The sequence below is a fragment of the Pongo abelii genome, chromosome 21 (genome assembly GCF_028885655.2).
Source record: "Pongo abelii isolate AG06213 chromosome 21, NHGRI_mPonAbe1-v2.0_pri, whole genome shotgun sequence".
NCBI lineage: Eukaryota > Metazoa > Chordata > Mammalia > Primates > Hominidae > Pongo > Pongo abelii.
Genome location: NC_072006.2, coordinates 39814133 through 39839885, shown reverse-complemented (window position 1 = coordinate 39839885; position 25753 = coordinate 39814133). Strand labels below are relative to the sequence as shown.

General features: G+C 43.3%; 2 protein-coding genes across 28 annotated transcripts in view; both read left to right on the top strand.

The window, feature by feature from the left end:
- NFS1 (NFS1 cysteine desulfurase) overlaps window positions 1-8753 on the top strand; it is a 31812-nt gene extending 23059 nt beyond the window's left edge. For 3 of the 4 annotated variants that reach the window (XM_054541504.2, XM_054541503.2, XM_054541502.2), the window contains 6 exons: window positions 2858-3015; window positions 3443-3548; window positions 3629-3710; window positions 4368-4451; window positions 5209-5298; window positions 7125-7847. In XM_054541504.2, the coding sequence (XP_054397479.1) occupies window positions 2858-3015; window positions 3443-3548; window positions 3629-3710; window positions 4368-4451; window positions 5209-5298; window positions 7125-7188 (584 nt within the window). In that variant the 3' untranslated portion in view covers window positions 7189-7847. 4 annotated transcript variants of the gene reach the window in all.
- Window positions 8754-11832: 3079 nt separating this feature from the next.
- Window positions 11833-25753, top strand: part of RBM12 (RNA binding motif protein 12) — a 38789-nt gene continuing 24868 nt past the window's right edge. For 2 of the 24 annotated variants that reach the window (XM_063720416.1, XM_054541426.2), the window contains exons 1-2: window positions 11867-11916; window positions 17823-17875. Coding sequence is in view for 7 of the 24 variants with exons in the window: in XM_009233526.4 (XP_009231801.1) it covers window positions 21445-24249 (2805 nt within the window). In the remaining 17 variants the exon portion in view is untranslated. 24 annotated transcript variants of the gene reach the window in all.

Here is a 25753-nt window from a genome sequence, read left to right as displayed (position 1 = left end):
CATGAGCCACCGCGCCCGGCCTAATTTTTGTATTTTTAGTAGAGACGGGTTTCACTATGTTGGCCAGGCTGGTCTCGAACTCCTGACCTCAGGTGATCCGCCCCCCTCGGCCTCCCAAAGTGCCGGAATTACAGGCATAATCCCGTGCCTGGCCTAATGCCTGGCTAATTTTTAAAACAGTTTTTGTAGAGATAGAGGTTTCACTATGTTACTCAGGCTTGAATTCCTGACCTCAAGCAACCCTCCTGCCTCAGTCTCTCAAAGTGCTGGGATTACAGGCATGACCCACTGCACCCAGCTTATTATTTAAAATCTGGTGTCCTTCATAATAGATTTGGAAACCACTGCCTTAATTTTTATAGTACCTCCATTCTCAGCATAAACAGTTTTTCTGTGTGGGAAAAGAACTGTCAAGTGCCAATTCTATTCAGAAGCCCTGATTACTTGGTGAATAACTTTGCACACTCATGCTCATATTTTGGCACAAAATTTCTGTAATTCGGCTTGTTTAGTCACAGGTTATACGCATTTTTAAGTTTTTTGTTTTTTTGAGTCAAGGTCTGTCTGTTGCCCAACCTGGAGTGCAGTGAGTGGCACGATCATAGCTCACTGCAGCCTCGACCTCCTAGGCTCAAGTGATCCTCCTGCCTTAGCCTCCAGAGTAGCTGGGACTATAAGTGCATGCCACCATGCCCAGCTAAATTTTAATTTTTTTTTTTTGTAGACACGGGGTCTCACTGTGTTTCTTAGGCTGGTCCCAAACTTCTGGTCTCAAGTGATTCTCCTTCCTTGGCCTCCCAGAATGCTGGGATTGTAGTCATGAGCCACTGTGCTCCACCAATTTTTTTTAAATTTAAATTTTATTTTGAAAAAGTAATATTCATGTGATTCAAAATTCAAAAGCTACAAAAAAAAAGTGCACAGACAGCCAGGCGCAGTGGCTCACGCCTGTAATTGCAGCACTTTGGGAGGCCGAGGCGGGCAGGTCATGAGGCCAGGAATTTGAGACCAGCCTGGCCAACATGGTGAAACCCCGTCTGTACTAAAAATACAAAAATTAGCCATGCATGGTGGCGGGTGCCTGTAATCCCAGCTAATCAGGAGGCTGAGGCAGGAGAATCACTTTAACCGGGAAGGCGGAGGTTGCAGTGAGCCGAGACCGTGCCATTGCATTCCAGTCTGGGCAACAGAGCAAGACTCTTGTCTCAAAAAAAAAGAGAAAAAAAGGCACAGACCAAAGTGTACCTCTCACCTCTGACCTCCAGCTATGCAGTTCCCTTCTGGGGAGGTAATTTCTTTCTTTTTTTTTTTCTGATTTTTCTCTGGTTATTGGGAGGCAATTTCTTGGGTTTTTCTACAATTATCCTATGTGTTTACAAACAAATATATGCTTCTCCTCCAGCTTTCTTTTTTATCCAGATGATAGCATACTGTACTCACTGTTTCAATCTTGCATTTTTCACCTAATAGTACATCTTTTTTTTTTTTGAGACAGAGTCTTGCTCCGTCGCCCAGGCTGGAGTGCAGTGGCACAATCTCAGCTCACTGCAATCTCTGGCTCCCAAGTTCAAGCAATTCTCCTGCCTCAGCCTCCTGAGTAGCTGGGATTACAGGTGCGTGCCACCACGCCCAGCTAATTTTTATATTTTTAATAATTATGGGGTTTCACCATGTTGGTCAGGCTGGTCTCAAACTCCTGACTTCATGATATGCCTGCCTCAGCTGCCCAAAGCGCTTGGATTACAGGTGTGAACCACCATGTCCGGCCCATAATACATTTTTTTTTTTTTTTAGACGGAGTTTCGCTCTTGTTGCCCAGGCTGGAGTGCAGTGGTGCCATCTCAGCTCACTGCAGCCTCTGCTTCCCGAGTTCAAGCGATTCTCCTGCCTCAGCCTCCCTAGGAGCTGGGATTACAGGCATGTGCCACCATGCCCGGCTAATTTTGTATTTTTAGTAGAGACGGGGTTTCTCCATGTTGGTCAGGCTGGTCTGAAACTCCCGAACTCAGGTGATCCGCCCGCCTCGGCCTCCCAAATTGCCGGGATTACAGGCGTGAGCCACTGCGCCCGGCCGATACATCTTTGTTTTTTAAAGCTAAAGTACAGACTCTTCTTTGGATTTCACCAGTTTTCTAACAATGCGTCTTGGAGATTTTACGGTGTCAGTTCAGAACAAGCTTTTTTTTTTTTTTGAGACAGAGTCTTGCTCTGTCACCCAGGCTGGAGTGCAGTGGCTTGATCTCAGCTCACTGCAACCTCTACTGCCTGGGTTCATCTCCTGTCTCAGCCTCCTGAGTAGCTGGGATTACAGGCACCTGCTACCACGCTTGGCTAATCTTTGTATTTTTAGTAGAGAGAGGGTTTCACCATGCTGACCAGGCTGGTTTCGAACTTCTGACCTCAGGTGATCCGCCCGCCTTGACCTCCCAAAGTTGGGATTATAGCCGTGAACCACCACACCCGGCCCCCTCATTCTTTTATACACCTGCTTGGTATTTCATTGTATGGACATGCCATAATCTATTTGACCATTACCCTGATGATGGACATCTAAGTTGTTTCCAGTATTTTTGCTATTATGAATAATACTGTAATGTATGATGGCATTTCACATAGCATAGGGAGCTACTTTAAACCCTTTTGATCATTACTCCTGGCATTTATCTTCCAGATGTTAAATATTTTACTAAATACTATGCTTTTACTGCTGTTTCTTCTTTTCCTTAACATTTTTTATTTAGAAAAATTTCATGCTTACAGAAAAGTTGAAATAATATTTTGATCCCTTTGGAAAGAAATATTTTGTTTTATCTACTTTTCTCTCTTTCTGTTTTTTGTAACAAACTTTGTTTCCCAGGGGTTGGTGCCATCTACATCCGTCGCCGGCCCCGTGTGCGTGTGGAGGCCCTGCAGAGTGGAGGGGGGCAGGAGCGGGGTATGCGGTCTGGGACAGTGCCCACACCCTTAGTGGTGGGGCTGGGGGCTGCGTGTGAGGTGGCACAGCAAGAGATGGAGGTATGGGGAGAGCAGTTCCCTCCCACAGCTTCTTCCCCTGTGCTGGGTCTCCTATTTAGAGGCTTCTCAGCATGACTGAGGCAGATCTGCAGGGAGAGAGGGCTTAAGAAAACTCTTCCTTGTCCTGGTGCTGCTGGCACCTTGTTCTGAGGGAGACATTATGGGCTCCAAAACCCATGGCCTTTTAGTAGTTATCAGCTCATTTATTTCTGCATAAGTAAATGAACCCTGTGTCCAGTTATCAAGCACCTTTTGCATACGAGGCACTATGCTCAGTACTGGAGATACCGTGGTCTCCATGAGTACATAGGATGATAGGTGGGGCTGATACATAGTCACTTCCAGTTATAGGAGAAGGGCTTCTCAAACTATGTCTTTCTGAGCTGGTTGATGGTTACTGCCTAATCCTTCCTTGCCTGCTCCTTAGTATGACCACAAGCGGATCTCAAAGTTATCAGAGCGGCTGATACAGAATATAATGAAGAGCCTTCCAGATGTGGTGATGAATGGGGACCCTGAGCACCATTATCCCGGTATGGACTTGTTCTTTCTATCTTCATTCTGGTAGAAGCTGAGACTCTGAGACCTCTCTCACAGTATTTCTTTCCTCCAGGCTGTATCAACCTCTCCTTTGCATATGTGGAAGGGGAGAGTCTGCTGATGGCACTGAAAGACGTTGCCTTATCCTCAGGGAGGTGAGCTGGATGGCATAGACAGGGCCTGTGGCAGGGCCACTTAGAAGAGTCATACAGGCTATTAAACTTCCCAGTGTGGAGATGATAGGCACAAGACCTCTTGATTAAGGGTAAAGGTCATTTTGTAAGTGCCTCTTTTTTTTTGGTTGGCTGGGTAGCTGGGTACAGACTGAAGTTTACCACCCTAAGAAGGCTTCCTGGGGTAGAATTTTATGGTCCCAGGGGATGTATGTATCTGTTGTGGGGTTACACTAGCAGTTCTGTTACAGGCCTCCAGAATTGAAGATGCCCCAAAGGCCACTAAGTGTTTGGCTGCCCTTCAGGCTGGTGCAGATGGTGTATTGTGTCCTGGGGAAGTGAGCACATGGTCCTCTGCTGCCTCTTCTTGTCAAACCCATGTGGTATCATGCTCTGTCACACTTTGCCAGCGTCCTTGCTCAAGGAAGTCATCCACCATGAGGGCCAGAGGAGCTAGGTTCACACATCCTAGGATGTGCAGGGGAGTATCAGGTCCTTTAGTTCTGCCAGATTAGAAGGTCTCTTGTTTTCTCCAGGGTATGACTCCAGGGCCCTGGGAGATGGGAACAAGACTGAGGGTTTGTGACTAAAAGTAGATGTTGATGATGAACTGAACAAGGTTCATGTCTCTCTCCTCAGTGCCTGCACCTCTGCATCCCTGGAGCCCTCTTATGTCCTTAGAGCAATTGGCACTGATGAGGATTTAGCGCACTCTTCTATCAGGTCAGTGAGTTGAGCTGCAACATTTATGAAAGATATCCTCTTATATTTTTCATCTCCTGTTACAGTTTTTTTCTTTTTCCACCCTGAAGTTTTTCTCAGTCGAGTTCTCCTTATCTCTTCTCATAACCTTGTGAAAGTTTCTAGAGCAGTGGTTCTCAGACTTCATTGAGTATCACCTGGGAAGTTTGTGAAATATGATATCTGAGTCCCACATTCAGATATTCTGATTCACTAGGTCCAGAGGAGGAGTAGAAAACACCTCAGGTGATTTTAATGTTGGTGGTCCGTAGACCATGTTCTTTTTTTTTTTCTGAGACAGAGTCTTACACTGTCGCCCAGGTTGGAGTGCAGTGGCATGATCTCAGCTCACTGAAACCTCTGACTTCCAGGTTCAAGCAATTCTCCTGCCTCAGCCTCCTGAGTAGCTGGGATTACAGACGTGTGCCACCAGGCCCAGCTAATTTTTATATTTTTAGTAGAGACGGGGTTTCACCATGTTGGCCAGGCTGGTCTCGAACTCCCGACCTCATGTGATCCGCCCACCTCGGCCTCCCAAATTGTTGGAATTACAGGCGTAAGCCACCATGCCCGGCCGATCCGTATACCATGTTCTGAGAAACTCTGCCCTAAAGGGGAAGGACCATGTTCTTCTCTCCATATCTTTTGTGTCGTAGATCCTAAGTGAGTATTTGCGGAATGAATTTATCCCAGTGCCAGAGCTCTGATGGGGGAGCCATTCTCCTGTGCCTTTTTTCAGGTTTGGAATTGGCCGCTTCACTACAGAGGAGGAAGTGGACTACACAGTGGAGAAATGCATTCAGCATGTGAAGCGTCTTCGAGAAATGAGGTATACATATTGTATCAGAGACCCTTTGGAAGAAACTCTAGTGCTGTCTCCCTTCTTGTCCTTAGGCTATGTGTTTACACTGCCAAAACCAAAGTTCAAGCGTACTTGGATTTTAGGATTTAGAGATTCCACAAAGCAAGAAAGTAGATCTTCTTGGCTACTTGTCTTCACAATGAGAAAGTGTTTTTAAAAACTAAAGAACTAGGCCAGGCAGGGTGGCCCACGCCTGTAATCCCAGCACTTTGGGAAGCCGAGGCGGACAGATCACCTGAGGTCAGAAGTTCAAGACCAGCCTGACCAACATGGAGAGACCAGGAACCCAAGAGGCAGAGCTTGCAGTGAGCTGAGATCGCGCCACTGCTCTCCAGCCTGGGCGACAGAGCAAGACTGTCTCAATCAATTAATGTATTTATAAAGGTAATGAGATCCTTGGCCAGTCAGCTGGCACCAGGGCTTCCCCTAGTAGCCACAGAGCTCATCTTCCTCCTGGGAACCTTGAGGCCTCTAGATTTTTTCAGAGCCTGGCTCTGTCTTGGTTAACCTTGACTTTCAGGATTCTCTTGGTCCAGTTGGTAGAGAGAGGAATTTCAGGTATATACCCTGCTTCCCTTTATGAGCTCTCCCAGGCCTTTCTGGGTTCTGGATTTTTCTTTGTAGGGTCTAGCTGTATTGCTTAAGTGTCTATAGCTTGCTCAACTGCAGGATCCTTCCTTTGTCCTCACTTTCTGGTATTCTGTGGTATACTCACAAGACATTTCTACTGACCACATGGCCAGCAAAGCCTTTTGTTTCCTATCTATGTGGCTTCGGCATCTGCACCCTATTCCTTCTGACCCTTTACAAACTGAATGCAGCCTGGTCCTATTAGCCCTCAGAGTCTTATTTTGTGAGCCTATAATAATAAGTGGCCTTCCCTAAAGAGGAAGGACAGGAAGGAGATGGCTAACTTTAAGGGCTGTGGAAAATCTCATGAATAGAAAGGCATTCTGGGAATGTTTAGTGTAAAGGAGAGGGACAAGTCAAGAATATAATGAAATTTGATAAAATTACCTGGTGAAATCTAAACTGTAAAATCCCATATTCATAGTACACTGAAGTAATATCTGGTCTGGGAACATTATCCAAGATATCCAAGCTTCTGCTTGGGGATCGATCAGAGCTTAGCAGAGATTTCTTAGCAGCAGCTCTTGTGTGAGATGGGATGCTCAGGTCTAAGATCCAAGGAATTCTTTTGGATTAGAGTCAGGGATATTGGAAGCACAGGCCAACTCTGGGGAGATGAAGCTGGCAAGAACTGGGTAAGGGTACAGCATACCAAGATGATTTAGGGTTAAGTTCCACCCCTAACTGGGAACTAGAACAAAACCAAGAAACAAATGCTGAAAAGCGGGTAATATGTGGTGGGCTGAAATTAGCTGCTTATACATGTCATATGAAGAGAGGCTTAAACTAGATGTTTATACAAGTCTCAAGGGTCTTGGTTCCTCCAAGGGAAACCATGGCCATAGCCTCTTACAAGTGGGATGAAAGCTTCAAGAATATGACCATGTTTGGTGTCCATTGGCTCAGGACCCCACTGCAATTGAGCCTGAGGAACCTAGTTATTCCTGTTTGTTGGCAGTTGGGGAGAGCTCTCAGGAGAGCTGACAAGGACTTACAGGGAGCTGGGAAAGACTTGTTAACCACCTGTGTTAGGGTCTACCAGGGCAAGAGGGAGAGGACAGACAGGGACAGAAGGAGGCAAGCCATTGCTCAGGGCCTTGGGGCCAATGTTGTCCACTTCCTATCTAAGCCTTCACTCATTTAATGCCTCTTCTCTTTGGCAGCCCTCTCTGGGAGATGGTTCAGGATGGCATTGACCTCAAGAGCATCAAGTGGACCCAACACTAGAAGAATAGGGCCCTGACTTTGTGCTGGTCTGGCCCCTCCTGCCTCACCAACCCGTGCACAACCAGACACCTTGTTACGCCTAGTGGATGCTCCAGATTGGTATAGACCAGTTGACTTCAGCATCAGTCCACCTCTATGACAGAAACACAAGAAAACTGTCTTTCCCTAGCTTCAGTTCCTTGGGTGTGGAACACTCCCCATTTCTTCCTGGATCTTAAAGTGTATGGACATTTTCATCCTGAAGCCATAGAGACATTTGCTGTCATATTGCTGCTGGACACCTCTGTGCTCTTGGTGAGGAGAGCAAGAGGAACCAGAAGAAGTCTCTTTGATCAGGGACCATGATGGTCTACATGGACATTTGAGTCTTCGTCTTCTGCTGCTGCTCGGCTGGACCAGCTTCTTTAACAGCAAGCATAATCCACTTCAATTTAATATTTTCTGTAGCTCCAAAGGCTATCTATCTCTTCATATTGACTGCAGACAGACTGAATGGAGTTTCTTAGAGGGCTTGTCTCCTTTCTACCCTTGTCCTCTTTCCTTTCCTTTGACCTAATGGAGCTAGAAATATGTCTATGACTCCACCAGTTATTCTAATAATTTGTTTTCTTGAAAATTGTTAATTTCAAGACTGGAGAAATAAACTCACCTTCTATTTACTCGGTGACTTTATGAGAGGTTGAGGGAAAAGTGGAAGCTGTACTTGGGAATTGTGGAGAAGACCGCCACTCCATCTGATTTGCATAAATGACTCAGTGGGCTTTTGTATCTCTTCATTTAACAATTATTTGAATGCCTGCCAGGAGCCAGATTTGTTCTGGGTATTAGGAATACACTGGTTAACAGGACCAAAAAAGACCCTGCCCTCACTGAGTTTTAAATTTTAGTGGAGAGATGGAAAATAAGTAAACAAATAATGTTATAGATTGTGATAAGTGCTATGAAACAATTAAGTGGTAAGAGGACATAGCAGGGAAAACCTACTATGCTGGGTGTTTGAGGAAAGTTTTTCTGAGGAGGTAGTGCTTAAAAATATGAAGAGCTCGCTAATCTAGGAATGAGAGGTGAGAAGGAATGGCAAGAGCTAAGGGCCTGAAGTGTGATAAAGCACAAAGTATTATACTTCAGAAACCAAGAGAAGGCCATTGTAACTAGAGCTTTTCATTTGTGGGTCTGAACCCATAGGTGGATAGTTACCAGTACTTAAAAAAGGAGAGAATATGTTAGAGTACATTTATGCATATTTTAAGAATATATTTTGATGATATATTTGAATTTGTATACCAGGTTATAAATGTATTTCTTATTGTGGATAATGGTCAAAAAAGTTTAATTGCTTTTCATACTTGCCAGTAGCAGGGGGACAGGAAAGTTTGAAAGCCACTGGGCTAAAGTTTGGTAAATGTAGATGGACAGTGGAAGGAGGAGATGAAATTATAGAATTTTTCTTGTTTAAAAATATCTTTTTTACTTAGAATAATTTTACATTTACTGAAAAGTTGCAAAGATAGTAGAGTTGTAGATCTATTACCAGTTTTCCTCTAATTAAAAAGTCTTACATAAAACTGTGCTAATTTGGCTGGGTGTGGTGGGTCACACCTGTAATCTCAGTACTTTGGGAGGCCAAGGTGGATGGATTGCTTGAGCTCAGGAATTCAAGACTAGCCTGGGCAACATGGCAAAACCTTTACTCTACAAAAAAATACAAAAATTATCTAGGCGTGGTGGTGCCCACCTGTAGTCTAAGCTATTTGGGAGGCTGAGGTGGGAGGATCGCTTCAGCCCGTGAGATCAAGGCTGCAGTGAGCCTTGATCGCACCACTGTATTCAAGCCTGAGTGACAGAGTGAGACCCTGTCTCAAAAACAACAATAGGCTGGGTGCTGTGGCTCATGCCTGTAATCCCAGAACTTTGGGAGGCTGAGGTAGGCAGATCACGTGAGGTCAGGAGTTTGAGACCAGCCTGGCCAACATGGCGAAACCCTGTCTCTACTAAAAACACAAAAATTAGCTGGGCATGGTGGTGGGTGCCTGTAATCCCAGCCACTTGGGAGGCTGAGGCGCAAGAATAGCTTGAACCCTGGAGGCAGAGGTAGCAGTGAGCCGAGATGGTGCCACCACACTCCAGCCTAAGCAACAGAGCAAGACTCCGTCTCAAAAAACAACGACAGGCGCGGTGACTCATGCCTGTAATCCCAGCACTTTGGGAGGCCGAGGGAGGTGGATCACGAGGTCAGGAGATGGAGACCATCCTGGCTAACACGGTGAAACCCCCGTCTCTACTAAAAATACAAAAAATTAGTCGGGCGTGGTGTCACGCACCTGTAGTCCCAGCTACTTGGGAGGCTGAGGCAGGAGAATTGCTTGAACCTGGGAGGTGGAGGTTGCATTGAGCTGAGATCGTGGCACTGCACTCCAGCCTAGACGACAGAGTGAGACTCTGTCTCAAAAAGAACAAACAAAACAACAAAAGAAAACTATGGTACATTTGTCAAAACTTAGAAGTTAACATTGGTATATTAGTATTAATGAAACGTGATTTTCTAAAATTATTGTTTTAAAAATTTTTTATAGAGACTGGGCCTGTGTTGCTCAGGCTGGTCTTGAAGCAATCCTCTTGCCTCTTGGCCTCCCTGGGATTACAGGCGTGAGGCACTATGCCCGGCCTAAACTTCAGATTTTATTCACCTTTCACCAGTTTTCCTAATGTCTTTTTTCTGTTCCAGGATCCAACCCTGGATGCTACATTGCATTTAGTAGGTTTTGTTTTTAATGGACTGTTTTACCTACACAGAGCAAACCTATAAAAACCTATAAAGCATAGGTTTAGTTTAACAGTGTGGCCTGGTTTTCCAACTTGCTGTTTTTGGCATACTGGGCTAGCACCAGTCCAGTCTGCCATAGAAATCCCAAAAGGTTGTTGGAATTGTGATAATTTCAACCTTTTTTTTTCTCTTTTTTAAGTGATAGGGTCTTGCTCTTGTCACCTGAGCTAAAGTGCAGTGGTGCAATCATAGCTCACTGCAGCCTCGGACTCCTGGGCTCAAGGGATCCTCCTGCCTCTAACTCCCAAGTAGCTAGGACTACAGACTTAAGCCACCACATCCAGCTTTTAATTAGCAGGGGCATGAAGTTCGGGGGGCTAGGACCAAAGCAGCTTGAAAATAGCTTGCTTTTTTTTTTTTTTGAGATGTAGTCTCGCTCTCCTGATGGTCTCCATCTCCTGACCTCATGATCCTCCCACCTCGGCTTCCCAAAGTGCTGGGATTACAGGCGTGAGCCACCACGCCCAGCCAGAGAATACCTTTTTCTATAATAAAATAATACTATAGTGAAGCTGTGGAGGGGTCACGATGGATTGAATTTTTTTTTTTTTTTTTTTTGAGACGGAATCTCTCTCTCTCGCCTAGGCTGGAGTGCTATGGCGTTATCTTGGCTCACTGCAACCGCCACCTCCCGGATTCAGGCGATTCTCCTGCCTCAGCCACCCAGGTAGCTGGGACCACAGGCGCCAGCCACCACGCCCAGCTAATGTTTGTATTTTTAGTAGAGACGAGGTTTTGCCATGTTGGCCCTGCTGGTCTTGAACTCCTGACCTCAGGTAATCCGCCCGCCTCGGCTTCCCAAAATACTGGGATTACAGGCGTGAGCCACTGCGCCCTGCCCTAGATTAAAACTCTTTTTTTGTTTTTTTTCTGAGACGAAGTTTCGCTTTTGTCATCCAGGGTGGAGTGCAATGGCGCCATCTGGGCTCACTGCAACCTCCAGCTCCCGGGTTCAAGCGATTCTCCTGCCTCAGCCTCCCAAGTAGCTGGGACCACAAGCACCGCCACCACACCCGGATAGTTTTTGTATTTTTAGTAGAGACTGGGTTTTGCCTTGTTGGCCAGACCGGTCTCGAACTCCTGACCTCATGATCCGCCCTTCTCGGACTCCCAAAGTGCTGCGATTATAGGCGTGAGCCACCGCGCTCGGCCTGTATAAACTCTTTTTTTTTTTTTTTTTTTTTTTGAGACGGAGTCTTGCTCTTTCGCCTAGGCCGGAGTGCAGTGGCGCAATCTCGGCTCACTGCAAGCTCCGCCTCCCGGGTTCACGCTATTCTCCTGCCTCAGCCTCCCGAGTAGCTGAGACTACAGGCGCCCGCCACCACGCCCGGCTAATTTTTTGTATTTTTTAGAAGAGACGGGGTTTCACCGTGTTAGCCAGGATGGTCGCGATCTCCCGACCTCGTGATCCGCCCGCCTCGGCCTCCCAAAGTGCTGGGATTACAGGAGTGAGCCACCGCGCCCGGCCGCCGGCCTGTATAAACTCTTAAATGGGAAAAAAGAATCAGGTTTTGGCTGTTTTGTCAGGATATAATAACTAGCCACCACGCTGTGGTCCATTTAATCCTCAAAAAATTTAGAGGTAAGCACAATTTGCAGCTTCCGCGGAAACTGGAAGACGTGAAGCAATTTGCACAAAGTCTTGCAGTGAAGGGCCAAGCTGGACACTCATACCCAGCCCACCCGGCAGGGCCACTAGCCCAAGGTCGGTCCTGTGCGCAAACAGTCGCAAACAGGGACTGAATATCCCCCTCTTAGCACAAAACCCAGTAACTTCCGGGAGATCGCTCGAGACCGTCAGCGCGCTTGCGCGGCCCCTTGACGTCAACCACGCCGTTCCGCCCCCTTCTGGAACGCGGAGCCGCTGAGCGGGCCGACGGCCATTTTGTGAAGCGGCGAAGGAGGTGGTTGCTGCGTTGGGCTCCGGGAAGCCGTTCGGGCTGGGGCTGTCGGCCGCGGGGCGGAGGCACTCGCGCGGGGGGTAATTCGGGGTCTGGGTTCTGGTGCCGCGCAGCTTTCCCCGGTAAGACTCCCGCAGCCCCTGAACGAGCGGGGCTGTGCGGGGCTCGTGGTGCCCCTTGGTGGCCCGGGGCGGGGCCTTCGGAGGCCTTCGAGCCCGCGGCAACTAGCGCCCCACACAAAGGGTCGAGGCAGGGCTGCAGGGGGAGTGGGATGCCACTTAGGTCTCTGAGATCTGAGAGGATGCAAGGAGGACGCAAGAGAGGATGAGCCTGCGTACCGAAGTGGGGACGAGGCCATAGCGAGGACGCCCCCGTGGTCTGAGAGGGGGCAGGCCAGAGCTGGCTGGCTCAGCGGCCTGCGAGCTAACCGGGACTGCAGTAAAAGCACGCCTACATCCCGAGTACGGAGGATTTCTTGTTTCCCCCAATGAAGCAGAGGTTATAATTACATCTCTGTGCCTGGAGGTGGGGAGATAATCGTAGTGAGGACACTCCCTCGACCCGAAATGGAAAGGAGGCCTTTGTGGCCTACCAGCAAAAGGGGACCCGGGTCACACCTGTGGGGAGGAAGCTGTAGTCGGTACCCTCCTGTGAGTTCACAAAGGAAGTCTCAACCGACCTCCTTCGTGGCCTGAAGGTGGAGGGGGTTGCAGTGAAATGCCTCCGAGGTCCATTGCTGGGGAGGGGCTTTACTCCAGGGTGTAGCAGTTTTGAGAAGCCGGCGTCTGAAGCTAGGAAGTGAGGGGGTGGGGTGAGTACGCCTCCCGAGGCTCTGAGAATTGTAGTAAGATGACAAGCCTTTGGTCCCCCAGTAGGGAAGGGGCTGCTGTGAGCAGCACTTTTACGGCTCCCTCGGGAGAGGATCCTCTGGCATTTCAGGAGGACGAGATCTAGTGGGCTGCGGAGGGTGGGTGCTTTTGATGGAGAGTTAATTGAGTTTCTCTGAAGCTTGGCTGCATTAGTTTGCAGCCACGTGAATTGGGTGGTGGGAGGGACTTTTGAGGACCTACAGGTTAGTGACGGGGATGAACGCCAGTGCAGCAGGCTTAGCTGCTAGGTTGTAAACGTACGGGCTTTTTGTGTGCCTCCAACGTGTGCTTTATAGTGACAAATCTGAGGGGCTCTTGTGAGGGTTACTCAGTATTAAGTGCTAAACATTATTTACTCATCTGCGTGGTGTCATGCTGAGAATTGCAGACTTTAAGAGATTTCTGGGCCCTAAAACCCTCCTTGGCACCAGGATTCTCAGAGATAACCTAATATAAATTGAGGAAGTTGGTAGGGACCGTTTTATATTATTCAAGAATAGAATCAGTATAACCCACAGGAAAAAAGTGTGATGGCAACTGAAGGTTTGTTGAAGGGAGAGGCTAGGCTTGTGACTGCAGTATTTTAGAGCTTCTTGCTTGAATGGTTTGAAATGGTGTAATTTTTGCAAAATGCAGTCTTAGCAACAAGAATTGTCTGGGAACTTGTTAACTAGTGTATATTGTTAATGCATCTCAGAGCATTTGCAGTCGAGAAAAATCCCTCAAGTCTGGACACATAGGGAAATCCTTGTTTTTTAAATTATAGAACTACAATACAAGACTGGTTGTACTTGTTTTTGAAATTTGGTAGTTTTGATAAGAATGGAGGATTTCTGGATTTAGTGGAAAGTGTGTGCAGACATTTTCAAAGAATATAAAAAGTTGGGAAGAACTGTTACAGGTGGTTCAAATAACGTTATGGTAATTTATGAAGAAAGTGAAATGTTTGGCGTGTTTATACAAAACAGACAATGAAGATGTGCTTAGTATATATTATTGGACAGATTTTTAATGAAACAGGGAATGCATTTTTATATATGCTCGATTAAATGTTGATTACTTTGCTTACGGATTGTAATGTATAATTTTCATTTTCTTTATGTTCAAATCTGTTAGATGAAAAATGTGAAGCTTTAGAAATAATTGTGTAGTTATTTGCAACGTATTGTTACATGCTAATACCAGTACTCTTTGGGCTTCTTTCACCTTCTTTGACACGTCAAATGTTTTGATGACTGAGTATTGAGAGTTTGGGAGTTGTTAGTACAATTTTTAGATGTGAAACTTGATTTTGTGGGCCAGTGTGTTCCAGGTGCTGGAATCCAGTGACAGTGTTGATAGTTTTTACTCCATTTTGCAGAGAGCCACACTGTCATTGTGTGAATGTATGTTTTCTTCTGTAGATGTTGTAGGAAGAACCAAGTGTCAGTAGTTGGTTGAACAAAAGATACTTTTAGATGTCCCTCCCTAAAATGCAGAGACTGATGATGTCCACTTTTATATCTTTTGTCTGGCCCACAAGTGCTTAATAGTAAATGTTCATGGAGTAAAGGAATATTGTTAAATGTTTTCAACTAAACAGAAAAGATAATTTTATCTAAACTACAGTTTTATCAGATTTTGCTACCACACCCATATACCTTTTGGTTTGCACAAAATTTAATTAAGTTTAAAGCCAGCTTTTAAGACTCAAAAACAGAGTGAATGTGTTTAGATTAGAAGTATAATTTTGCTCTGAAGTGAAAATGAAGGTAGCAACATTTTTGTTGGCATTTGGGGGGATTGAAACATAACTTAATATTTTTGACAGGAGGAATATCTTATTTAGAAATGTCTTCTGATTTGCTGCCTTTGAGTACAAAATGGAGGTTAATGGAAAAATTGAGTAATGCGTTATAAAAAGTATACATCTCCATCAGTGTCAGAATAATTTTTTCATTAAGAGTGATCCCAGACTTTGAAATATGGTCCATTTGGGAATGGGGAACAAAATCAAGTGGCTGAAACTGTGGTTGTTTCATAATATTTATTATAATGTGATTATACTGTTTTTAGCATTGTGCCCGTTGTGATTGGTTCTCTGTTGCTTATCTCTGAGGTGAACATTTGAGAGTTTAATTGTTTCTTTTGGATCTGAAGAACCTAGCTCTGCTGTACCTTGGTTCTTGTTGATTAAAGAGTGATAACAAAGTTAAAGTTCACTTTTGGATGTTTACTACCAGATGAAGAGTGAAAATAGTCGTTTTAGTTTGTGCCTTGACTTCTTGATGAAGAGATTTGTTGTCATTTTTTTCTGAAATTCCAAGTGATTAGTATGGCTAGTAAATACGAAAGTCTGTCTTGTCATAATATGTTAAATTTTTGTAGCAGATACTTGTGATTTGTGCATGCATCTGGTATTTTTTCAAGTTGAAGCAAGCCTTTATGTTAGGACTAATTCCTGATAATATGAATGGAAGACATACTAAAGCCAGCTTCTTGTTTTAGATCTTCTGAAGTATATCAGTGGCTTTAATGACAAATCAGGCCTATTTTCTCCTTTCCTATCGTTATGCTGTATGTATAGATAGAATATGTATTTTAGATGTTTTATTGTTTAGTTATTATTTTAGTCTTATCCTTCTAAAGTTCAGCAAAGCTTTAGGTAAATGACGTGGATTTTTGAAATCCTGCATTCAGTTGCTAGCTGACATTTAGAATACAGGAATAGTAATTTCCTGGAAAACAGTGACACTTATATTAAATTCTTGTGGTTTTTACAAAGTGAGGTGTCAACACAAAAGCATTTCAGTTCTATTTCCATTTACCTTTCCCTTTTGAAGAGGTATAATACCAAGGGTTGTGAAGTTCTGACTTGTAGCATCAACTTTCTGCATATTTTTCCTTGGTATGGGGTGGGGTGGGTATTCCCCTTTGCTGAAATAGAAGAGAATCATAAATTTCTATCTGGATTGATTTTGTGCTTTAAGTTGTACACATAAAACTTGAACTAGGCATTTGTCAAATTCAGCTGGGCCTTTCAGCCTTGCCTTGTGGAATGAGAAATTTCTTCCTTTTAAAGGTAATTTCTGGTAACCTTTTAGAAATTTTTGAGAGTAGACCTGGTGAGTTCCCTTTGAGCTTAACTGGCTGACCCCAGATTTGTCCTTCTCAAGATGGACATACGGTATCTTTTGAGTTTGCAAGGGAAGAGGCTGAGAGGAACCTTCTTACCTTATATTCAGGTATATGCCCTGGCCCCATACCTGACCTTTTGAATTGGAATCTCCAGTAGGGATCAGATGTTTATTACAAGTTCTAGAAACTAGAAAGTTACCCTGTTATGTGGCTGCTGGAGTCAAACCTGTACATAAATGTTGCAGTACTTCATGCTCTTGCTCATTGCTTTACTTGAAGCAGCTGTTTCACATTTCCCTTTGTGACCTGTTAAACTACTAGATATGGCTTTTAAATGAAGAATTTTTAAACTCCTTAGACTTAGGCTAGGCCAGGCGTGGTGGCTCACACCTGTAATCTCAGCACTTTGGGAGGCTGAGGCGGGTGGATCACTTGAGGTGAGGAGTTAAGAGACCAGCCTGAGTAACATAATGAAACCCCTGTCTCTACTAAAAATACAAAAGTAAGCTGCGGGTGGTGACGCACGCCTGTAGTCCCAGCTGCTCCAGAGGCTAAGGCATGAGAATAGCTTGAACCCAGGGACGCGGGGGTTGCAATGAGCCTAATGAGCCTAGATCGCGCCACTGCACTCTAGCCTGGGTGACAGAGCGATACCCTGTCTCAAAAAAAAAAAAAAAAAAAAAAAGACTTAGGCTAGATTTCTACAATTTGTAAAAGATTAATACAATGCTCTAGACTTTTGAGTGTATTGATTACATATTTGCATAGCTTTTTGTGGCAAAACCATCTCACTGTTCTTTAGCAACTTGAGTAGTTGACTAGAAGATGAATAGTTTGTCCTTTAGAAAATCACACAGAATTTTTGAAATATGTTTTACTTTTTGCTGATGAATATTAAGGTCATTAGTTGTATTTTGGTCTTGAAAGATACTAATTTAAGATGAGCATCATTTGGAAAAGTAGTCATAGGTAATCTTAATACTAAACAGTGGCAAATTTCTTCTCTCTCCGAATTAAAACATGACCTTTGAAAAAAAATAAAAAGTAAAAAATGACCTTTGAATATAGTTGTCTAGACATTTGGTCATATATGCTTGTGACTTGTTAATAACTTCACCAGTTTGGAAGAAATGACAGTGAAAGATGAGTGACCTGTTTTTATTTTGGGGTATACTCTTAATATGTCAGGCATTTTTAGGGTGTTTTTAAATTTTATTTTATTTATTTTATTTTTTTAAATTTTACAAGTTTTTGAGAACTGTTGTGGTGTCAGAGGAAAAAACGCTTTCCCTTAATATTTTGTTAATATTTTGAGCTCCAGTGGAATTAGTCCTTATAGCAAGAACTCATACTTCATTTGTTTTGTGATGTTGGATGCTATTTTGTGCAAAATAAAATATATTGAAAGAATAATCGCAGTAATTTCTATGAGTACCCTTGAATTGCTATCTTAAGTTGTCCAAGAATTGTTATTGTGTGAACTTGTGCCTTTTCATCACAAATTTGGTGAGAACCTAGGGAAATAGACTTGTGTTACGGAGTTTTCTGGACTGGTTTAATTATAAAGTGATCAAAGCAATTAGCTGTGAAGCTGAGCTTTATGACTTAATTTTCAATGGATTCGTTATTGGGCTAAGTTATGACACTCTTGATGTATGTAAATATATAAATATTTTGAGATACTCAAATTTGAAAGCAATACCAACTAAAAAGCATGTGCGGGATTTTGTTACGGTGTCTTTTTTTTTTTTTTTTTTTTGGTATGCATTCATGCATTCTAATGAAGTACTCTGGTGGTTTCAGACTCGCCTTCGTAATGTACAGTGTGGCCTGTGCGTGTTGTTTTGTGTTTCCTGCATTGATTTTTGCCTCCGTTTATTCTCTATTGCAGTCTAAAAGTTGGTTTTAATTGGTTGCCCACAGGATTGACTTGGCCTCTACTTCTTGTTAAGAAAATACATCTCTTGTTTTATCAGGTAAGAGATTTTGAATAGAGAGTTCGTTTTTATGCAAAATAAAATGAGATAGCTTATTAAGAAATATGAAAATATGTGTAGCAACTATATTGTGTGTGTGTGTGTTTTTGTTTGCTTGTTTTTTGTTTTGAGACGGAGTCTTGCTCTGTTGCCCAGGCTAGACTCTGTTGCCCAGGCTGGAGTGCAGTGGTGCCATCTCGGCTCACTGCAGCCTCCGCCTCCTGGGTTCAAGCACTTCTCTGCCTCAGCCTTCTGAGTAGCTGAGATTACAGGCGCCTGCCACCACACCCGGCTAATTTTTTTGTATTTTTAGTAGAGATGGGGTTTTATCCTCTTGGCCAGGCTGGTCTTGAACTCCTGACCTTGTGATCCACCTGCCTTGGCCTCCCAAAGTGCTGGAATTATAGGCATGAGCCACCGCCCAGGCCGGTGTAGTTTTTTACAAGTTTATCTGAGGGATGGGGGTGGGGTAGTTGGGTGCTTTGAATAGTTGTTCCTTTTGGGGGGTCAATTTCATTTATATGGATCTATTTATCTTGCAATTTTCCTGATAGGCAGTAAGTTTTATTCCTTAGTAGCATTTTAGACTAATTACAAATACAGATGCTTGTTATTGATATGTTTATTTATATTTCCTAAGAGTTTAAGTATAGATAATGGGTCACATGTTTTAGAGTACAAATTTTAGACTTTAAATGGAACCTTAGCAAGTGGAATCTAACCCTCTTGTTTAAGTAACTAAGATAGGCCCAAGTTAGGTTGAAATGATTTAGCTGTCAGTTACTTAGTAACAGAACAGCAGATAACTTTTTAAAATTTTTTTAAAATTTTTGTTTTATTATTTATTTTTTTTTTTGAGACAGAGTTTCGCTCTTGTTGCCCAGGCTGGAGTGCAATGGTGCGATCTCCGCCTCCCAGGTTCAAGTGATTCTTCTGCCTCAGCCTCCCTAGTAGCTGGGATTACAGGCACCTGCCACCATGCCCAGCTAATTTTTTGTATTTTTAGTAGAGACGGGATTTCACTATGTTTGTTGGCCAGGCTGGTCTTGAACTCCTGACCTCGAGTGATCCACCCACCTCATCCTCCCAAAGTGCTGGGATTACAAGAGCCACCGCACCTGGCTGCAGATATTATTTCATATTTTTTGGAAGCTAGAAACAATTTTCCTCATCAGATGGCTTTATGAATAAATCTTGTATTCCACTTTGGTTTAATATTCAGCCCTTTCCAGCTGATAATCTGAGGCAGATTTTCAATAGCATATTCTCATGTGTACCTTGTACAAACTTTCAGTAAATCCCTGCTCTTAACAGAAAATGGCTTGAAGACTTAACTGTGTATGTCACGTTAGCCCTGTGTTTAATTTTTGTGTTCTTGGGACTATATCAAGTTCCTGTTTGATTGTCCCAGTGCAAACTAGTCTCTCTCTCTCTCTCAAGTTGTTTTGAGTACCTGGATTGTCCATGATGTTTCCCCTATACAATGTGATTAACCGTTTTTTGAAGTTGAACAGGAAATGCTATCACATTTTGCATACAGCCACATATTCTAGATTGAGCAAGGAATGTGAATTTGATTTAATGACTTGGAAACTGCTTGATGAACCTCCTTATACGCTGCTAAATAGTAAATGAGAAAAGAGACTGTTGGTGTGATGTTTTTTAGCGTTAATTTTTCTTGTTGACTCTTTAAGTTTGTAAATGAAAAGCTTCCCCACACTTCCCAAATTTCTAGTGCTTTATAATGGCCTCACAAAAAGCATTTTCTGTTTGCTAGTCCATTTTTCTGGATTAAATTTGAAGGTGGCTTTTTATTTTTGTGTATGTGTCTGTGAGAAAACTGTCAAAGCCAAGCAGTTTGTTTCTTGTTTGTATACGGCAGTTGTAATATTGAGATATAATTACAGATTTTGTTGCATTGAATTAGTATTTATATAATATTTGACATTGAAGTTACAGAATTCTTAGAGCTTATAGTAGAAAATCTTGCCCCTTCTAATGTTCTTGAGAAGTGGTAAAACCAAATCTCTTCATTAATTTATAACCTTTCTGAGGGTCATGAGCTGATTTTATGGGCCTATATTTAAAAGTTGACTTTTCAGGCGGGGGGCAGTGGCTCATGCCTGTAATCCCAGCACTTTGGAAGACTGAGGAGGGTGGATCACCTGAGGTCAGGTGAAATCCCATCTCCCCTAAATACAAACATTTAGCCAGGCATGGTGGCGCATGCCTGTAATCCCAGCTACTCGGGAGGCTGAGGCAGGAGAATTACTTGAACCTGGGAGGTGGAGGTTGCGGTGAGCCGAGATCGTGCCATTGCACTCCAGCCTGGGCTACAAGAGCGAAACTCTGTCTCAAAATAAATAAATAAAAGTTGACTTTTCAGATGGGTTGGAAAACCCCTTATGTTGTTGACCACCTTAATTTCAAAGTAGTATGTTTCCCAGGCCCAATAATTCGGTTTGTGTCACTTTCCAAAGGGCTGCCTTTGGATTTGCTCTTAGAAGCCTTTAGAACTGAAATACTGAAATTTGAGGGGAACATTTCTTTTTTGATTATGTCAAAACAGGCATGATCTAAGGAGATCACAGAGATCCTACAGGAGTTGGGTAGGTCCAAGACTGTAACAACCACTGAGTAATTCACACTCTGGTTCTAAAACAAAAACAAAAAATATTTTTATTGTCAGCCCTCTCCTAGGGGAAAATAATACTTTAAAAAATTTTATTAAATAGAGGATTTGGTTATGAGTCATTGGACCTGAGTTTTAATTAAAATAGTCACAGTGAATAGAACTATAACCAGGTTCTACTTTTGGGGGTAATGAATCAAGGTAACTCAGATTTTGGCTGTCCTATTCAGTAGTTCTTTTGGCTTCTTAGTATGTCTTAACCTTGTTTATAGTAAATAATTCCATATGTAGTTTTTTGTAATCTACAAGGCAGATTGAAAAGTTTTAGGATGAATAATGGATCCAGTTCTCATTTAAGACTTGAATCTACTTTTAGTCTTAAGTATTATTTACAATTCATTAGTATTCTAGTTTTTTGCTTCTGTTGGATTTTGAGACTGAGCTCTATAAAATCACACTCTTGATAATTCTATGAAATTATCAAGTATATAGGGAAGATGCTAAGCCAGTTTTAAATACTAACTTTGATATATTCTTTGCATGTTTTTTCCCTATAGATTGTTAAACTTTGTTTCCTGATTTGACTTAGACATTTCTTTTAAATCTTACTGAATGATTAGTGGTCTGAATGATGTATATGTATTTCACTGTCCTACAGTTGTTTTTTGAACTTTTTGAGTCTTGGGACTGAACTGTTTCCAAAATTAATGCCTTCTGGAAGTTGAAATTGTCTACGTTTTACATTGTAAATGGCACGTAATGTTCAGTTTTTAGAATATCTGAATTAAAGACATTGCCTGTGATAGCTTGAGGGAATATTTGAGGGCCTAATATGGTAGCTGGTCATTCTTGTAACTAAAAACTTGGTGTGATAAACAGGAGTCTGACCTGGCCGTTGCCTTTTCTCATCTGCAGGTGTGTGTGGTTTCAGCGCAGCATGGCTGTGGTCATCCGTTTGCAAGGTCTCCCAATTGTGGCGGGGACCATGGACATTCGCCACTTCTTCTCTGGATTGACCATTCCTGATGGGGGCGTGCATATTGTAGGGGGTGAACTGGGTGAGGCTTTCATCGTTTTTGCCACTGATGAAGATGCAAGGCTTGGTATGATGCGCACAGGTGGTACAATTAAAGGGTCAAAAGTAACACTATTGTTGAGTAGTAAAACGGAAATGCAGAATATGATTGAACTGAGTCGTAGGCGTTTTGAAACTGCCAACTTAGATATACCACCAGCAAATGCCAGTAGATCAGGACCACCACCTAGCTCAGGAATGAGTGGCAGGGTAAACTTGCCCACAACAGTATCCAACTTTAATAATCCTTCACCCAGTGTAGTTACTGCCACCACTTCTGTTCATGAAAGCAACAAAAACATACAGACATTTTCCACAGCCAGCGTAGGAACAGCTCCTCCAAATATGGGGGCTTCCTTTGGGAGCCCAACGTTTAGCTCAACCGTTCCAAGCACAGCCTCTCCAATGAACACAGTCCCGCCGCCACCAATTCCTCCAATTCCAGCAATGCCATCTCTGCCACCAATGCCATCCATTCCCCCAATTCCAGTTCCTCCTCCAGTACCTACATTGCCTCCTGTGCCTCCTGTGCCCCCGATTCCCCCAGTTCCTTCTGTGCCACCCATGACCCCACTGCCACCCATGTCAGGCATGCCACCCTTGAATCCGCCACCTGTGGCACCTCTACCTGCTGGAATGAATGGCTCTGGAGCACCTATGAATTTGAACAATAACCTGAATCCTATGTTTCTTGGTCCGTTGAATCCTGTTAACCCTATCCAGATGAACTCTCAGAGCAGTGTGAAGCCACTCCCCATCAACCCTGATGATCTGTATGTCAGTGTGCATGGAATGCCCTTTTCTGCAATGGAAAATGATGTCAGAGATTTTTTCCATGGGCTCCGTGTTGATGCAGTGCATTTGTTGAAAGATCATGTAGGTCGAAATAATGGGAATGGATTGGTTAAGTTTCTCTCCCCTCAAGATACATTTGAAGCTTTGAAACGAAACAGAATGCTGATGATTCAACGCTATGTGGAAGTTAGCCCTGCCACAGAAAGACAGTGGGTAGCTGCTGGAGGCCATATCACTTTTAAGCAAAATATGGGACCTTCTGGACAAACTCATCCCCCTCCTCAGACACTTCCCAGGTCAAAATCGCCCAGTGGGCAGAAAAGATCAAGGTCAAGATCACCACATGAGGCTGGTTTTTGTGTTTACTTGAAAGGGCTACCATTTGAAGCAGAAAACAAACATGTCATTGATTTTTTTAAAAAGCTGGATATTGTGGAAGATAGTATTTATATAGCTTATGGACCCAATGGGAAAGCAACTGGCGAAGGCTTTGTAGAGTTCAGAAATGAGGCTGACTATAAGGCTGCTCTGTGTCGTCATAAACAGTACATGGGCAATCGCTTTATTCAAGTTCATCCAATTACTAAGAAAGGTATGCTAGAAAAGATAGATATGATTCGAAAAAGACTGCAGAACTTCAGCTATGACCAGAGGGAAATGATACTAAATCCAGAGGGGGATGTCAACTCTGCCAAAGTCTGTGCCCACATAACAAATATTCCATTCAGCATTACAAAGATGGATGTTCTTCAGTTCCTAGAAGGAATCCCAGTGGATGAAAATGCTGTACATGTTCTTGTTGATAACAATGGGCAAGGTCTAGGACAGGCATTGGTTCAGTTTAAAAATGAAGATGATGCACGTAAGTCTGAACGCTTACACCGTAAAAAACTTAATGGGAGAGAAGCTTTTGTTCATGTAGTTACCCTAGAAGATATGAGAGAGATTGAGAAAAATCCCCCTGCCCAAGGAAAAAAGGGATTAAAGATGCCTGTGCCAGGTAATCCTGCAGTTCCAGGAATGCCCAATGCGGGACTGCCCGGTGTGGGACTGCCCAGTGCAGGACTTCCCGGTGCGGGCCTGCCCAGTACAGGACTGCCTGGTTCAGCAATAACCAGTGCAGGACTGCCTGGTGCGGGAATGCCCAGTGCAGGAATACCTAGTGCAGGAGGTGAAGAGCATGCCTTCCTGACTGTAGGATCAAAGGAAGCCAACAATGGGCCTCCATTTAACTTTCCTGGTAATTTTGGTGGATCAAATGCCTTTGGGCCACCAATCCCTCCTCCAGGATTAGGAGGCGGGGCCTTTGGTGATGCTAGGCCTGGTATGCCTTCAGTTGGAAACAGTGGTTTGCCTGGTCTAGGACTGGATGTTCCGGGTTTTGGAGGTGGACCAAACAATTTAAGTGGGCCATCGGGATTTGGAGGGGGCCCTCAGAATTTTGGAAATGGCCCTGGTAGCTTAGGTGGTCCCCCGGGGTTTGGAAGTGGCCCTCCTGGTCTTGGAAGTGCCCCTGGGCATTTGGGTGGGCCACCAGCTTTTGGGCCTGGCCCTGGCCCTGGCCCCGGCCCCGGCCCTGGCCCAATCCATATTGGTGGTCCCCCTGGCTTTGCATCTAGTTCTGGAAAACCAGGACCGACAGTAATTAAAGTGCAGAACATGCCCTTTACTGTGTCTATTGATGAGATTTTAGATTTCTTTTATGGCTATCAAGTAATCCCAGGCTCAGTGTGTTTAAAATACAATGAAAAAGGTATGCCCACAGGTGAAGCCATGGTGGCCTTTGAGTCTCGGGATGAAGCCACAGCTGCTGTCATTGACTTAAATGACAGGCCTATAGGTTCAAGAAAAGTAAAACTTGTATTAGGGTAGCCATTCACATCATTCTTTATAGGGTAGATCTTCATATTGCTGTGATTAATGCATCCAGATTGTTTTCCTAGTATTTCCAGGTTAGAACCTATGGATTGTTTCAATTGCATATAGCTTGGTTTCCATAACATAGAGCATTGGTTGACTGTTTACAGAAGACTCACTCACCAGGATAAACATTGCTGTATGTTACAGTAAAGCTATCTGGAGAGAACACATAAATGATTTTGGCATACCATTAGAGAAACCATTTGTAAAACTCAAATGACCACATAAAGCTTATCAAGGAGTCTAGATTGGTTTTGTTTTATACCATATGGGATGAAGAAAATAGAAATGTCAGTAGAACTCATTGAGGGTGCTCTTGCCAGCTGCTGAAAATAGAAGTTGGCTACTCTCAGAATTTGGTTTAAAGCTGGACAGATTTGCTTTGTTATAGGGTAAAGCTTTGTCTAAAGTCCTCATTTTCTTTTAAAATTGAATAAAATTTCTGTATACAGATTCATTGTATGTACCTTTATTGCTTCTTAAGGGTCCGTGCTGTATAGACAGTCCTGCTTCAGAAGTTGCTGCTTTGTTTGTCTAATTGACTCATTTGTAAATGAGCAGAACTGTTTTGTTGGGGTTTTTCCCTAAATATAAAAGTCCACACTTCGTTTGTGCTATAACCTCAAACTTTGATTTCTAATGTCACACTTAAAACTGTGTGGAATAAGACTTTTGCCATAAAAATAAACTATGGAGTCCTTTATCTACCAGAGCCTTTTTGGTTTGACCGCCACGATTTAGGTTAGTCAGTTTAAAAATTGTTCATGTTGTTTGGATGGTATCGAAAACCAGAAACCACTTTTAATAATGTGTTTAAGATATTTGATTTGAAGTCCTTTTCATGATGGACTAATTGTAGTATCAATTTCCTCCTGTCCCGATTTATGTGAAATTTTGTCCTTTAAACAAAGAGGGGCCCATTCATAAGAAAGCGTTATATCTAGGTTTTTAAAACTGAAGTTGAAATTATCTTTGTTAGCAGTAGTAGTATAGAATAAAAGATCCGTATGCTGGTTCATAGATTGATACGTGTTAGTCCTGTTATTTGGAGGCTTTTTGGCATAGTTGTTCGATCAGGAGCCTGTTTACTAAAAGTCTTCATACAGAGTACAAGTGCAGCCGCCAGAGGGGAGAAAATTGAGATTCTTGACCCTTTCATACTCTTTTCTTTGGTATTCAGGACACTAAGGCAGGAGGACCACATGAGTTCTGGTTGGTAAGTGTTCTTGTCATGAAAACACTTGCCTTACAAGGCTCTAATTATGATTTCCCTAGTCAGTGCTCTGAAGATGTGTCACATTATATTATAAACAGTACAGAAGGGGAGATAGGTGAGATGATATGAAAAACAAATTTTCTCACTGTCATAAAAGGCTCTAATTATGGTTACTTTCCTTGTGATGAAAACACTTGGCCTTACAAGGCTCTAATTATGGTTACTTTCCCTAGTCAGTGC